The 14,437-nt window shown below is 58.7% G+C and overlaps 1 protein-coding gene across 4 annotated transcripts in view; it reads left to right on the plus strand.

Moving 5' to 3' along the window:
- Window positions 1-11,752: 11,752 nt before the first annotated feature.
- The window catches only part of LOC128828100 (adhesion G protein-coupled receptor E5-like), a 39,878-nt gene continuing 37,193 nt past the window's right edge, over window positions 11,753-14,437 (plus strand). For all 4 annotated transcript variants that reach the window (XR_008443157.1, XR_008443158.1, XR_008443159.1 and 1 more), the window contains exon 1: window positions 11,753-11,866. Coding sequence is in view for 1 of the 4 variants with exons in the window: in XM_054012470.1 (XP_053868445.1) it covers window positions 11,836-11,866 (31 nt within the window). In the remaining 3 variants the exon portion in view is untranslated. The remainder of the gene's footprint in view (window positions 11,867-14,437) is intronic.

Here is a 14,437-nt window from a genome sequence, read left to right on the forward strand (position 1 = left end):
AGCCCTGCTCTCCCACTCAGCCTGCCCCCCATCTCTTTGGGACTAGTGTTACGCTGAGGGCCTGGGCCAACTCCCAGCTCCAGCGCCTTTAAAGTCGCGGAAGGGCCCTTCCCTCATCCCCCAACCCATCCTGGCTGCCCCCCTCTGACCCAGGCCCCAAACCCCTTCCCAGCCCCCAGCTGCAATTGAAGCCAGAGACCCACAAAATCCTGCTGCCATCCGCACCGCTGAATGAGCCCCCCACCCCGGCCATCCATGATCCCCCCCCCCCGGTCAGTCCACCCCCTCAAACGCCTTTATTGATTGGGAAGGCGGAGCTTCAAGCTCTCCAATCAGCTTCTAACTCCAGCTCCGTCCACCTGTGAGAAGCCTGTGCCTCCCCTTTCCATGAGAGATCTCCTCTATGATTGGCTAGCTGTTAGCCAATGGCTAGGAAGATGTGCTTATTTGGTGACTCCATTTCCCGTGGGGTCATGGGCCAAGTTGGGATGGAGCAGCTGCAACCCCAGAGTCCACAGCCCCATGAGGGGGATTAGAACCCACGATCTGCTGAGGCCAAAGCCACCTGTGCAAATTCTACACCCAGCCAGTAGGGAGCGGTGGTGCAGGCACCACCATATTGCAGCAGGGGATGGGGGAGATGCTGCTGCCCATTGCCTGGGGACAAGGTGTCTCTGAGCCCTTCCCTCACCAGGAGATGGCACAAGGGGGGGGAACCCCTTAGTCACACTACATGGCCAGCCACCCATGGGGACCCACCTGGGGCCCTTCAGACACCCAACCCTCCCCCCTCCTTGAGCTGAGGGTGCAGCTCTCCCAGCTGGGAGCTAGTAGAAGGTTGTTGTCCTCATTAGCGGGTGCTTCCTGTGCCAGGCCCTGTGGGTTTAGCTCCCCCTTTCCCATCACACCCCTCGTTGGCCCAATCCCACCACGTGTGACCAGGGCTGCCCAGCGGGTGCCTGCAGAATAGCACCGCCCTGTTGCCTGTTGGGTCTTGGGACAGGCCTTCCATGGCAGCCACAGCTGGGGAGGAACCTGTCCAGATTTTCTGGTACCCTCAGCACCACCTGATGGTGACTAGAGAAACTCAAATACCAAATAACAAGAGCATCAGATCTACACAACCCAACTGAGATCGGGGACCCCATTGTGCCGGGCGCTGCGCAGACCTACAAGACACACACACCCCGCACACACACACACCTCAAAGACCTGACTCTCTAGATAGCCAAGAGTTGGGGAAGGGAAACTGAGGCACAGAGCGGGGTGGTGACTTGCCCAAGGTCACCCAGTAGGGCAAAGCTGAAAACAGAACCCGGCCTAGTGCCTCATCCAAACTGCCCAGCCCCGGTTCCCATCGCCAACCCGCCTGGAGCCGCAGTGCATCCTGGCTGGCTGAAAGAGCCAGAATTGTCCCTGTGCCTTTAGACGTGACCTCGCCTCCCACCCCCCGCGTCACCCCAAACCATGGGCCAGCGAGATCCTCAGGGCTGCACACGACGGGCAACTATCTCCTGTGGGGAACTCAGCTTCCTTTGTGCGCTGGGGCCTGTACTAACCTCGCTGCGCGGCGGTGGTTCCGATCTGTCTCCTCCCCTGTCCGCGCTTTTCGTTCCTTCTTTTCCTTGGTTCTTTCCTGCTCTCTCTGTCTCTCACTTGGAATTCCGTTGCTCCTTCCTTCCTCTATTCAATATGCCAAACCAATTTTGGGTCGAGTGCATTAAACAGAACAAAAGACAAAAAGAATTATAACAATAACGACGATGCAGATCATTTAAAAAAAAAAGAACAAAAAAAAAATACAAAAAAAATGGCAACTATTGTTGAGTTACAAACGAGAAATTCAAACAATAAAGGAAACAAGAGTTCTTGGAACCAAGGGGCCGAGCGCTGGGTGGTTTTGTTCTGGTGGGCGCGGCAGGCGGGGCGGGGGGGTCGAATGGCGCGGCGGGCAGGGCGATAAATGCCTGGGGACAGGGATGGGGACAGGGGAAGGTGCCAGGGAGTGGAGGGTGATGCCGGGGCCGGGAAGGGGCTGCTTGAGGGGGTGGGGTGATGCCGGGGGCACAGGGGTGCGTGATTGGCTCTTTAGGGTTATTCCTCCACCACCCCATTCTCTGTTCATTAGCCCCTTCTGTGTCAGCCCAGCATCTACGGAGCCCCCTAGTGGAGGCCCCAGGACGCTGCTGAGCCAGAGAACAGCTAGGTTGGGTCAGGGTCCATCAGCCCCCAAGACAGAATCAGCCTTTATGGTCACCACCGGGGAGGCCTGGCTATTTCCACCACCAGGGGGCGCTGTGCACACCCACACCTCAACTCACCGACCCAGACAGACAGCTGTGGGGGGATGGGGGCTCGGGGCACAGGGAGGCCCCATCACTGTGGATGTGAACGAAAGTGGCCCCCAGGGGTCAGCGCCTGGCATCGCCTCAGCCTGGTTCTTGTTTCCAGAGGCTCATTGGGAGCTGGCAGCCCCTCGGCTCCCCCCCACCCCCACGTTCTGGGAGCCTGTTTCTGTGGCCCTGGCAGCCCCGGTGCCCCACTGCGCAGACCATGGGGGCAGCTGCCACCTCCACACACCCTGGAGCTGAGACCCCCTCAAACTCGTTTCATACCAGGCCCATGCCCCATTCCCTGCCCCGGGGCTGGATCAGAGCCAGCGCCCCCTAGAGCGGCAGGGCCCTGTGTCCTATTCCCGCCCCTGAGCCAGGCTGAATTTGATAACAGTGATTAGATTGGGGATGGGGGGGAGGCTGGGAGTCAGGACTCCTGGGTTCTATCCCCAGCTCCGGGGAGGGGGAGATGAGACTGCGCCAGCCCCCTGCAGACAGCAGCTCACTTGCACCGGAATCAGGCCTGGCTTGGAACTGGGAGACTCTCAGGGAATTGGGGGGGCATAGAGACTGCTGCGGGGGCGGGGGGCAGTGTGTGAAAGGCCTTGGGGATCTCCATCCCACCTTTCCTCAGCCGGCCAGGAGATGGCAGCAAACCCCAGCGAGCAGGACCGGCCCTGCCAGGGTGAGCCAGGAACGGAGGGATGGATCAGATACACCCCCAGCCCTGGGCATGGCCAAGCTAGGAGCCCCCCCACGCTGCTCCCGTCTCCCCGTCCCCTGAGGCACCCGCGGGGGCAGATGTCAGGAGCCAGGGTCCAGGGTGGGGAACTGGCCTGGCAGGATGAATGGGGAGAGGATGGCAGGTCCGTATGTGCCGCGTCCTTCTGTCCTTCGGGGGTCTATCCCCACGCCTCCCCTCCATCCAGTGTGTCCCTGCCCCCCGCCCCAGCCAGCAGGCAGAGGGACCTGGCCAAACTCCGCAGAGCAGAGCAGAGCAGAGCATGGCCCAGCGTGGGGGTGTGGGGCTCAGCCCCCTGCTCGGCTGCCTTGGGGGCAGAGATTATCCCCATGCTAACCTGGCACCAAACTGGGGGGGCGACTCGTTCAAACCATGGGCTGGGACTCAGGAGCTCTGGGGTCAGTTCTTGGCTCTGCCACTGACTTCCCTGAGTGACCTGGGTCAGTCCCTCTTCACTGCAGGTTATCGTCCCTGGTTCGATGGGGAGCTCTTTGGGCAGGGACTGTGTGTCTGTGTGTCTGCGCAGCGCCCAGCACAATGAGGCCCTGATCTCTGTTCTCATCTGCCCCCTGTCTGGAGAGACACAGCAGGGTTCTGGCGCTGTGTGATCAATTCTATTGCCCTCTAGTGACCAGGACGGCTGTGTGGTTAAGAGACCTACTGCTGCAAGCTGCTGAGGGAGCTCTCCCTTAGCTCAGCTGGGTTGAGACCCGTCTCAGTCCCATTGTGGTCTCCGACTGGAGCTGTTATTTGTTTTCTTCATTTCCACACTGCTCTGTGTTGTTGCTACATGGCTGTTCAGCAGCCCCTGCCCCCCACCCCAGAGGTGGCTGCATCTCAGCGCCGGGCGAGGGATCCCTGTATAAACAGCCCCCGCGCCCCACCCCAGAGGCGGCTGCATCTCAGTGAACTGAGAACTGATCCCTTTATAAACAGCCAGAAATGGCCCCTAGGTGCCGCGGCAGCGCCGGAGAGTTCTGAATGTCCCGGCGAAGAGCTGACCCCAGGACAGCCCAGCTGGGAGCAGCAGCTGGGGCCCATTGCCCGTCGCAGCTCCACAGCCTGGGATAGGCCAACGCTTCCGGTCCATGGGCCAGGCCCCCGGCTGGGGTAACTCTGTGTCACCCTCCTGCAGCTCACAGCGCTCTGTCCAGAATCCCGCTGGGGCCCTGCTGCATGGACCCTGATGGAGAGACAGCTGATTTCCACCAGCTGGGGCCCTGGCCCCATTGACACCAGTTTCGACCAGCAGCGACCCTGGCCCGCTGTCTGCCCCCATCCCCACAGCCCGAGCGCTGAACTTCGCTCCAAGATTGGCCACAATAAAAACAGCTGGCTCCTTGGATGGAAAAACGATTCCCGCCGCCCCCCGCAGCCCATGGTCCCTGCATCTCTACAGCGAACTGCACAATATTTACTGGCGGGGGGGGGGGGGGGGCAGGGCCAACTAGCCATGACATCGCAGTGGGGGAGCAGCAGAGTGTCCCTGACAGCTGTATGCCTGCTGCACTCCACCCCGAGCTAAAGGAGTCGCTCCCTCAGCCAGCAGCTTGAGTTGGCTGTTAGCCTCCATGGGGTGCAGGCACTGTGCACCCCGTGTTCCCTCAGTGCTGTGACCCCCGTCGGTCTCCAGCCATTGTGGTGCAGAGCTATCCCCAGGATTTGTGGCTCTCAGGGATCTCCCCACCCCAATCTGGACCCTGTTCCCCAGATCAGGACCCAGGTCTCCACCCACCTCCCAGGAATCACCCCACTGCTCGCTCGGGGGGCAGCCCCCCAAATTCCCCAGCAGGGAGCGGGGCCGGGGTCAGGTCCAGAGTGCAGGATGCTGGGGAATGCCCTCTGGCCAGACACAGAATGGGAACAGTTGGGGAAAGCCCCATCCCAGAGCCCATGCCAGCCTGTCAGCCTGCACCCTGCTCCATAGGGACCCCCGCCCATATCCATGAGCCACGCCTCCATGGCCCCCACTTCCCCACTGGGGCTGCTGCCCGGGGGCCCCATTGTCAGTCACAAAAGAAGCAGCGTTGCAAGGTCAGACCCCTTTGTACCAACAAGCTGACCCTCTGGGCTACAGGGAACTCGCTGTGGGCCATATAGGGCATATGGCACATAGGCAGCATTCTGACTCTGTCCAGAAGGGGGCAGACTCGTGCTCTCGCTCACACCCGCAGGGTGTCACAGCAGCTCGCTGAGAGCCAGACCAGAAAATTCCCCACTGAGCTAAACAGCCTCCCAACACCTTCTAGCCATCCAGCGCCTCCCCTTAATTAAGAACCGCTCACCAGCCAGCCCGGGGGCAGGGTAGGAGTCAGGACTCCTGGGTCCTTTCTGCTGCTTTCTGAGCTCCCCACCCCCCACCAGCGTCTTTCTCACGTTTCCACCCAGGCAGGCGAAATCGCCAACTCAGCAACAGAAAAAAATAAACTCTGAGCGGAAAAAGCTCTTGTGTGGGTGAAGCTGGCGTGACGCAGACGGGGAGGGAGCTGGGGAGGGGAGGGGAGGGGGCTGAGGAAAGGTGGAAGTGGAAGTGCCAGGTCGTGCTCTGGAGATGTTTGTGTCTCTCCTTCGACAGGCACATGCACCTTCCCCTTTCACTGCAAAAGGGTTCTGGGGCCAGATCCCGGCTGGCGTCAATGGGCGTCGCTGCGCTGCAGGGTGGGCTCTGGGGGCACTTGGAGGGACGCCGCAGGTGCTGCTGGAAAGGCTGTTGGGGAGGAGATTGGGAGGGCGCTGTGCTGCAGGGAGCAGGGTGGGGTGAATGTCTCCTCATTAACCCTTCATCTCCTGGACAAATCCACATGTGCCGTGTCAATCCTGTTGTTTCTCTTGAGGGCTATTTTCAGGGGCGCCTGCCTGGCTTTGCGCTACCAGCCAGTTCCATTCAACCTGGACTGCAAGTCGACAAGGGATTCTGCTTCACTCCCTGTCTTACTATGCTGTAGTGTGTGGCTGTTAAACAGCCTCTGCGCCCCACCCCAGAGGCAGTTGCATCTCAGCACTGCGTGGGCAATCCCTGTGTTTATAGGATTTAATGGACTTTGTGATTCTCCCTGACCGCCCCCCTTCTGGCAGTGAGTTGCACAGTCTGCAGCTCAGCAAGTTCACCCCCAGCGCATCTGTCCCCAGAACGCCCACCCCCCGCAGCTTCCCCCCCAGTGCCCCAGCCAGCAGCCGCAGGTTGGCTCCCGACGCCAGCTGAGCCTGCGACCTGATCCCTGCCTGCCTGGCTTTGTGTAGCTCCTTGGGCGGGAAGGGCTGAGAAGGCAGCTCACCATTAACGATTGCCCTGCAATGATCAAACAGCAGCTGTGAATCGCTAACGGTCGGTGCAGCGTCCCCAACTCTCGCCAGCCACACGACTTCACCCGTCAGCCCTGCAACCCTCTGATTGGCTGCCCTTCTCCACTTCCCCCGCCTCCTGGGGAAGGGCAGCCAATCAGGGCTGTTGCGGGATGCAAGCTGAGCTCTCTCCCCCTCCCTTCAAAGGCTAAGAGGAGTTTTGGGGTGGGGGAGGGGAAGCAGCGGACAATATTCTCATTGGGCGGGACGGAGCAGGAAGAGCCCAGTCACTCAGGGCAGCTCCATTTCCCCCTTCCCCTCCCATGAACAATGGATCAGTCCGCTCTCCACTATTTACCCCCTCCCCTCCTGTGAACAATGTGAGTCAGTCCACTCTCTGCTCCTTCCCCTCCCCTCCTGTGAACAATGGGTCAGTCCACTCTCTGCTCCACCCCCACCCCCTCTATCCTTGCAGCCCCTGGCAGGGGAAGGGGCTGTAGAAGGAGCCCCTGGAGCTGCAGATGTGGAGCTGGGCGGGCCCAGAATTCATTGATGACAATGCTGGAGATTGAGACAAAGCTGGAAACTTCTGCAGCATGAACAGCCAATGAGCTCCTGCAGTGGGGCAGAATCACCAGTGTTATTGCCCCATATACACACCCTGGGGGGCAGGGGGAGTTCACACCCTGTAACTGCCTCACAAAACACACCTTGGAGGGAGTTCACACCGTGTAACTGCCCCCACACACACTGGGGGGGGGGGGAACAGGGGGAGTTAAAAATAACAAAAGACAAACCCCCAAACCACAATCTCATCGTTTTCTACTAAAATCTCCTGATTTGGGGGCCGATTTCCTGATTTGGGGTTTGTCTCACTTCATCTTCTGGTGCTGTTAATGATCAGCTCCCACCGCGAGCAGAGAGAGCCTGACCCACTTGGCCTCTAGGGGGAGCTGTTTGCTTGGTGACATATAATATTTGTATGTCTTGCATCTGAAGAAGTGAGGTTCTTACCCACGAAAGCTTATGCTCCCAGTACTTCTGTTAGTCTCAAAGGTGCCACAGGACCCTCTGTTGCTTCATATAATATTTGATTAGTATTAAGCCTTGGTGATTATTTCCCATTAGCCCTGGCTGTTGCAGGCCCCACGGAGGCACCGACATGGTTCAGGCTGATGTTGTCATGCTCTCTCTCACTTGCTCCCTCTGTCGCGTTCTCTCGCTCTGGGTGCAACTTCCTCAGTCGGTGCCGGCCTTATAAATGCTGCTATTTCCAGCCTGCCCCGCTTGTGCCCCGCCTCCCCCCACCGGGCACCCATTGGCTCTATAAGAAAGAGGAACTGGCCTGGGCCACTGCGGGGGTACGTGGGTTTGAGGGAACAGGTTGTACTTCTAGGTTAAGTACAACTGTATAAACACACGATGCCACAAATGCAATTGTGTGACGACAACCGTGCAAGCATGCTGTAGCTACAGCTGTGCAAACACAATCTGCTGCAAGTACAACCGGACAACTGTCAAGATGTAGTGCAACTACCACGTAACTACACCCTTGCAGGCACAATCGGCTGCAACTGCAACTAGAACCAGGGAAGTACACTACAGCACAACTACACCTGGGTAACGACGGCCATGCGAGTGCAAAATGCAGCACGTGCAATGGTGCAGCTGTACAAACACTACACTACAGGTGCAACAGCTCCACTACAACTGTAAAAAAAGCACAATGCTGCAAGTGCAATGATGCAGCTAAAACCGTACAAGCACGCAATGCTCCCAGTGTAACTGCAACTACCACTGTGCATGACGATGCTGCAAGGAAAATTGCACAACTGTGCAAGCACACTATACTATAAGTGCAACCATGCGAGCACCATACGCTGCAAATGCGACAGTGCAACTGCAAGCACCTTTATGCTGAAAGTGGAATTGTATGACAACCTGGCAAGCTCACAAGTATAACGACAGCCGTGCAAGCACACCCCACTGAAAGTGCAAGTGTGCAAACACAATATGCTACCAGTGCAACCACACTAGGCTCCAAGGGCACTGTGCAACTATAGAGGTGCAAGCAGAATACACTGCAACTGCGTAATCCCATTGCTTTGCAATAGACACGTTCGTGTCCAGGCCTTGTGTCCTGGCTGTGACTCTCTCAGCTGACCTACTAACAACATGCAGGCTGGTGTCCACACAGCAGCCTTTTCCACCTGCCTCGTCCTTGCTGCCGGAGTTTGTCCCAGTGCATTCTGGGAAACTCTGGGCTGCAATTGAGAATTACTTGCTAGCTTGGGTCCAGTCCCCCTGCTCCAATGTGATTTAAGTATTTCTACAGAGGAGAAGGGCTTCAACAGGAGAGGGTGAGAACACCCCAGCTCTGAATATCCCATACGTTGCTTGCTTGTGAGCCCTGTGCTGCATCAGGCAGAGTGGAGATTAGAACCTGGAAGACGTGCTGACCAGTGGGATAAGTGGGGCACCCCCCATGATGCTTTGTGCAGGACCCAATTTGGGCTGGAAACTGACTGGGAGGCAGATGGCAAATGAACAGAGCCCAGTGGTTCTGATTTTAGAAGATCGCCTGGTTTGCAAACTGCGCTGGTGATTCTCTGAGGGGCTGAGGTGTGACAACCACAGGCAGAACCGAGAAGACACAAACCTCCACCTTCCTTTCATCTACAGCCGATGGGTGGCTGGATTTCTGGGTGTGGATTTGTACAGCACCTAGCACCGTTCGTATGTTGTAAAGCCAGAGGGGACCAGTGTGACCATCCCATCTAACTGCCTGCATAACACAGGCCCCAGGACTTCCCCGGTTTAATTCCTGTGGGAACTGGAGCAGATCTGCTAGAAAAACATCCAGCCTTGATCTAAAAATAGCCAGTGAGGGAGAATCCACCATGGCCCTTGGTAAGTTGTTCTAAGGCTTCGTTCTCCACACTGTTAAAAATGTGCCTTATTTCCCGTCTGTCATTTGCACCAGAAACGTAGAAGATGCTGGACAAAATGAGACCCTGCTCCGGGCTGGTAGATAGATCCAATTTGTGGCTCTGATTTCCAAAGACTGCACCCCCCCGGCCCTGTTTGTGGATGCCCTGTTTCCCTGCCCCCCAGCTCCTGCACCAGGGGGCGCTGTGCTGCTGGAGTGCCGTTCCCTGTGTCCTGGCTGTGCCCTTTCCCCATAGACACTCCAGCCTGGCACCAGGGGGCGCTGTGATGCTGGGGGTGCTGCCCCCACTGCCCTGGTCACGTCCCCTCTCCTCTGTAGTCACTGGGGGCCCATCTCAGGATCGGGCCCATGGGCCTAGCCACAGTGTTTGGCGCTCGTCTCTCTTTACTGTCGGTCTCTCTCGCTCCAGCGAAGCATGAACCCCTGGGGCCGGGGTTGGTTTGTGGTTTATTGCCTGGTTCCCGAGCAGCAGGGTCAGCGCCAGTTCCCACACGAAATCCAGGCCCGCCGGGGAAACTGATCCCCTTGGCATGAAACTGTCCCTGGAAAAAGCCCGGGGCCGACTGGGGCAGGAGGGGGTTTGAGGAACTCCACAGAATGACAATCGCAATCAGGAAACCTGCCCCTGATGGGACACAGGGCCCCGGGCACCCGGCCTCTAACCTCCCACTGGGGAGAGCCCTGCTGCTGGGGCCTGACCCCCAATACCGTGGGGAGAGGGCTGGGGGGGGAATGTTGGGGCAGAGGAGATGGGGTGTATTTGAGCTGTTGGTGGGGGGGGTCAGAGTACACTTGGGGGGTACCAGGGGTTGGGGTGTATTGATGGGGAGTCCAAAGGGGTGTTGGGTTGTGCCAGAGCTGCCCAGCACTGCAGAGTATTTTAGGGCAGGGGACTGTGACCCGCAGCCCCCCGCTATTCCAGCCCTGTCCCCCAACTTTGCTGATGCCCCTCAGTCCTGTCTCACAGGCCCCTGGTATCCCAGCCCGGCGCCCCACAGCTGGACATTCCCCCCACTCCCATCCTCCAGCTGATCTCACCCGCCGGTTCCTGTTTCTGCTGGGGCAATGTTTCCATGACGTCTCTGGTGCCTGCCCAAGGGGTGGCCAGGATATCCCCGCAGTGACACGATCCCCCGGGCTCCAGCCATGGGGCCTCAGCAACCTGACCTGAACTGCTGCCCACATCCCAAAGGGCATGACCCTGCCAAGCAGGAGGCAGCCTGTGGGGTGAGAGCAGGCTGGGGGTCAGGACTCCTGGGTTCTAGTCTCAGCTTGAGGAGGGAAGTGGGGTCTAGTGGTTAGAGCAGAGCAGGGGGACTTGGCATCGTGACTTGTGGGTTCTAGTCCCTTCTTTACGATCGCTCTCTCCTCACGAAGAGCATCACACTGGACAGCCGCATTGCCCCGTATCAATACTGCAGTCCTTTCCGATCCCTGGGATGCTCTTGTCTTCCCCACTGTCCTGTGGCAGGGAGTTCCCCAGGTTAACAACACAAGGCTGAAGGGATTTACAGGTAATGGTGGGGGTGAGTGCAGGTCGTGAGCTCCCAGCCAAGCACAGATCTGTGGTAGCATGGGGTGGAGATAAGCTTGGGGCTGGGGGCCGGGCCGGTACGGGCCCTGCTGGGTCATTCCTGGGGCCATCTCAGGGGATGCGTCCAGGGGTAGGGGTGTCTTTGGTCCAAAGAAGGGTCCCCCGGGCCTGAGGAGTTTAGAACAGTGTCTGTGGTGTGTCAGATTGGATGGGAGCCCAGCACGTTGGTCTCCAACACAGATATCCCCATATACACCGAACCCCCCCCTCCCAGCCAACCTCCCTCAATCCCCTACACACCCCTCCATCCACTCACCCACCAGCCTCCCCCACCTCCCTCCAGCTACACCCCTTCCCCCTCCATCAATCTATCCAGCACCCCACACCCATCCAGCCCCCTGCGCCATCCCATCTTCAGGTGTTCCCCAGGCACCTCTGCCCCTGGTCTCCCCCATTGCTAACCCCAGGAAGGGGGGCTCCTTCTGCCTCGCACTCTGCACCTCGAGACCTGGGCAGACACCCCCTGTAGCAGCCCCCGGGGCGCCCCGATTGCCCCATGTCGCTGTCTGGTCGGGGACAGCTGTGTAAACGGGAACCGAATCCATGCCCCGCCCCCGCGAGCCCCCTGGGATGGGGGCTCAGCCCAGTCCGGGGTCTGTCATTTAGTGGGACCCCTGGTTAAAATATTGCCCGCACCGGCCTGTCAGCTGCCCCCCTTTTCTGTCATCCCCACGGCTCCCCCTCCCCCGAGGTCTCCCCTCCCATCTCCCCACACACAGCCCTCCCCTCCCCTCCCCCGATCCCGCTCTCCTCCCCCCCCCCGCCAGATCTCCAACCCAGCCCTGTCTGCTAAGCAGAGAATAACTTCCCCCCACCCCTGTCCCAGCCTTCCTGGGCGGGGCCCCCGGCCCCATAGAGCCGGCCCTGCTCGGGGGCGCTGCCCTCTGGCTGCAGATCGGTGCTCGCCGCTCGCTGGACTCCCTCGCCCCGCAGCATGGACCCGGCTCGCCGCCTGCTGCCCCTCGGTGAGCCCCCGATCCCGGCCCCGCCCCCGGCTCCACCATGTGCTCGGCCCGGGCTCCCGGTTCCCCGGGTGTCAATCTGGGGGAGTGACTCCGGTGTCGCTCCGCCGTGCTCCGGTCCCCGGTAGAGCTGGATCCCCGCGGGCTGGGCTCCGAGTCTAGGGGCCGGAGCGGGGCCCCGGTTGGTGAATTTTGCTGCCTGGACTCCAGGGGAGTGACGCTCATTCACACCCGCTGCCTTTACAGTGCTGTGACAGAGGGAGGCAGGATCGGGCCCAGCCAGTGCCGGTCCCCTCCCCCTGCTGGAAATCTGTAGCAACTGGGCCCGATTCTGCTCCCACAAGTTTTCCCCTTGTGTGACTCCAGTGGAGTGACTCCTGGATCCCGTGCTGGTGTGAATGGGACCAGGACACTTGTGTCTGGCGGGGCAGGGATCTGCTCTGCTGTCCAGGGCAATAGAGGATTGTGCTCTATGTCCGGCTGGGCTGGGCTCGTCTCTGACTCCCTGGGGAACAGCGTGTTACTGGGGAGTGGGGGGGGGGTCACAGGTTGTCCCATCCTGGCTTGTACTCCAGAGAGAGATGATCCTTCTTTGACACAGAGGCTAAGTGGTTTATCCAGGCTCCTGGCAAGATAGTTCTGGTGCTGGGAAGTGAACCCAGGAGTCCTGGCTTCTAACCCCCCTGCTCTAACCCACCAGAGCCCACTCCCCTCTCCCTGCTGGGAATAGAACCCAGGTGTCCTGACAACCAGCTCCCCCCTGGCCCCCCAGCTCTAACTACTAGACCCTGTTCCCTCAGGCTACAGAAGCAGGGTTTGGTAACTGATTTCTCGGGGTTTGTAAACTGTGCTGTCCGGGGTGTATCAGCTGGACTTTATACCAGGGATGGAGAGGCACAGGGACCAGGTTTGAAAGCCTTTTGGGGACCCTTTTGAGTTGATCAGGCTTTGCATTTCCCCCAGAGAGGAATCGTTGGGTATGAGGCCCTATCAGAGCGGGGGGTGGGGTGCTGGTGTTGTCTGTGGGCTGCCTCCGAACCCTCAGACGAGTCCTGAGTGATTAATGACAGGACAGAAGGCTGCATGCAATTCCCTGCATGTGTCCTGGCTCTACCCCTGGCCTGCAGTGTCGGCGCATCCCAGGTGGAGGTGCCCCAAATGCCCCCCTTTCCCTCCTTCCCAGCTTTTCTGGTCACGAGTCATCCTGGGTTCAGTAAGCCCCCCCTCCAATCCAGATTTGATCTGATCTTTGGGAGCAGGGGAAGTTCCAGGGTCACCTTCCCCACCCCCACCAGCCACTGATGCATCCGCAGTCGCGTCCCCTTTGGGCTGTGGGTGGTGCTGGAGCGTGGGATCCACCTCGGAGCTGGGAGCTGCAGCATCAGGAGCTGGGTGCCTGGTGTCCCGGGGTTCAGAGGAGGCTGGATGGGGAGGGGGCGGGTTGGAATGTGGGTCGGGGTCCTTTGCTTTGGGGTCTTCGAAGTCTTCGGCTTCCATATGAGGAGAGATTAATAAGACTGGGACTTTTCAGCTTGGAAAAGAGACAGCTAAGGGGAGATATGATTGAGGTCTATAAAATCATGACTGGTGTAGAGAAAGTAGATAAGGAAGTGTTGTTTACTACTTCTCATAACACAAGAACTAGGGGTCACCAAATGAAATTAATAGACAGCAGGTTGAAAACAAACGGAAGTATTTCTTCACACAACGCACAGTCAACCTGTGGAACTCCTTGCCAGAGGATGTGGTGAAGGCCAAGACCATAACAGGGTTAAAAAAAGAACTAGATACATTCATGGAGGACAGGTCCATCAATGGCTATTACCCAGGATGGACAGGGATGCTGTCTCTAGCCTCTGTTTGCCAGAAGATGGGAATGGGCCACAGGGGATGGATCACTTGGTGATAACCTGTTCTGTTCATTCCCTCTGGGGCACCTGGCATTGGCCACTGTCGGAAGACAGGACACTGGGCTAGATGGACCTTTGGTCTGACCCAGTAGGGCCGTTCTTATGTTCTTATGTGTTTCACTTATAGGAGCATTTGCCTGGATTTAGATGCCTTCAGGGCTAGAAGCAACCCTGGGTTCTATCCCAGCAGTGAGAGGGGAGTGGGGTCTAGTTTGCTAGAGCAGGGGAGGCTGGGGGCCTGGACTCCTGGGTTCTATCCCCACAGCTGGGGGAGGGGTGTTGGTCGTGAGTTCTTGTCTAAGTGGCTGGCTGTACAAAGATCTGGATCCTGTTGGATGCTCAGTGCCCTGCCCCTCCGTGCATCCTACATCCCGGGGGGGGGGGGGGCGTGCCACGCCTGTGACACCAGCAGAGAAGCCTCGTTTTCAGAAATATTTCTGTCCATGTTGTGCCAAGTGATTAATAAAATGAAGCATTCCTTGCCCTACCTGGCCCTGCCAGTCCAGCCGCCCTCTGGGAAAGGAGGGAGGGAGAGGGAGACATTGGTGCTGCTCTGGGTCTGTGCCCACCCACCTTTCCAGAGCTTTGCGGGGTCTGGTTTTCAATCCAGATTTAGGCTCCTGAAACGAGAAGCCTGACTTACAAAGGGGCTGCGATTCGTAGG

This window comes from Malaclemys terrapin, chromosome 23, assembly GCF_027887155.1.
Source record: "Malaclemys terrapin pileata isolate rMalTer1 chromosome 23, rMalTer1.hap1, whole genome shotgun sequence".
In the NCBI taxonomy this organism is placed as follows: domain Eukaryota; kingdom Metazoa; phylum Chordata; order Testudines; family Emydidae; genus Malaclemys; species Malaclemys terrapin.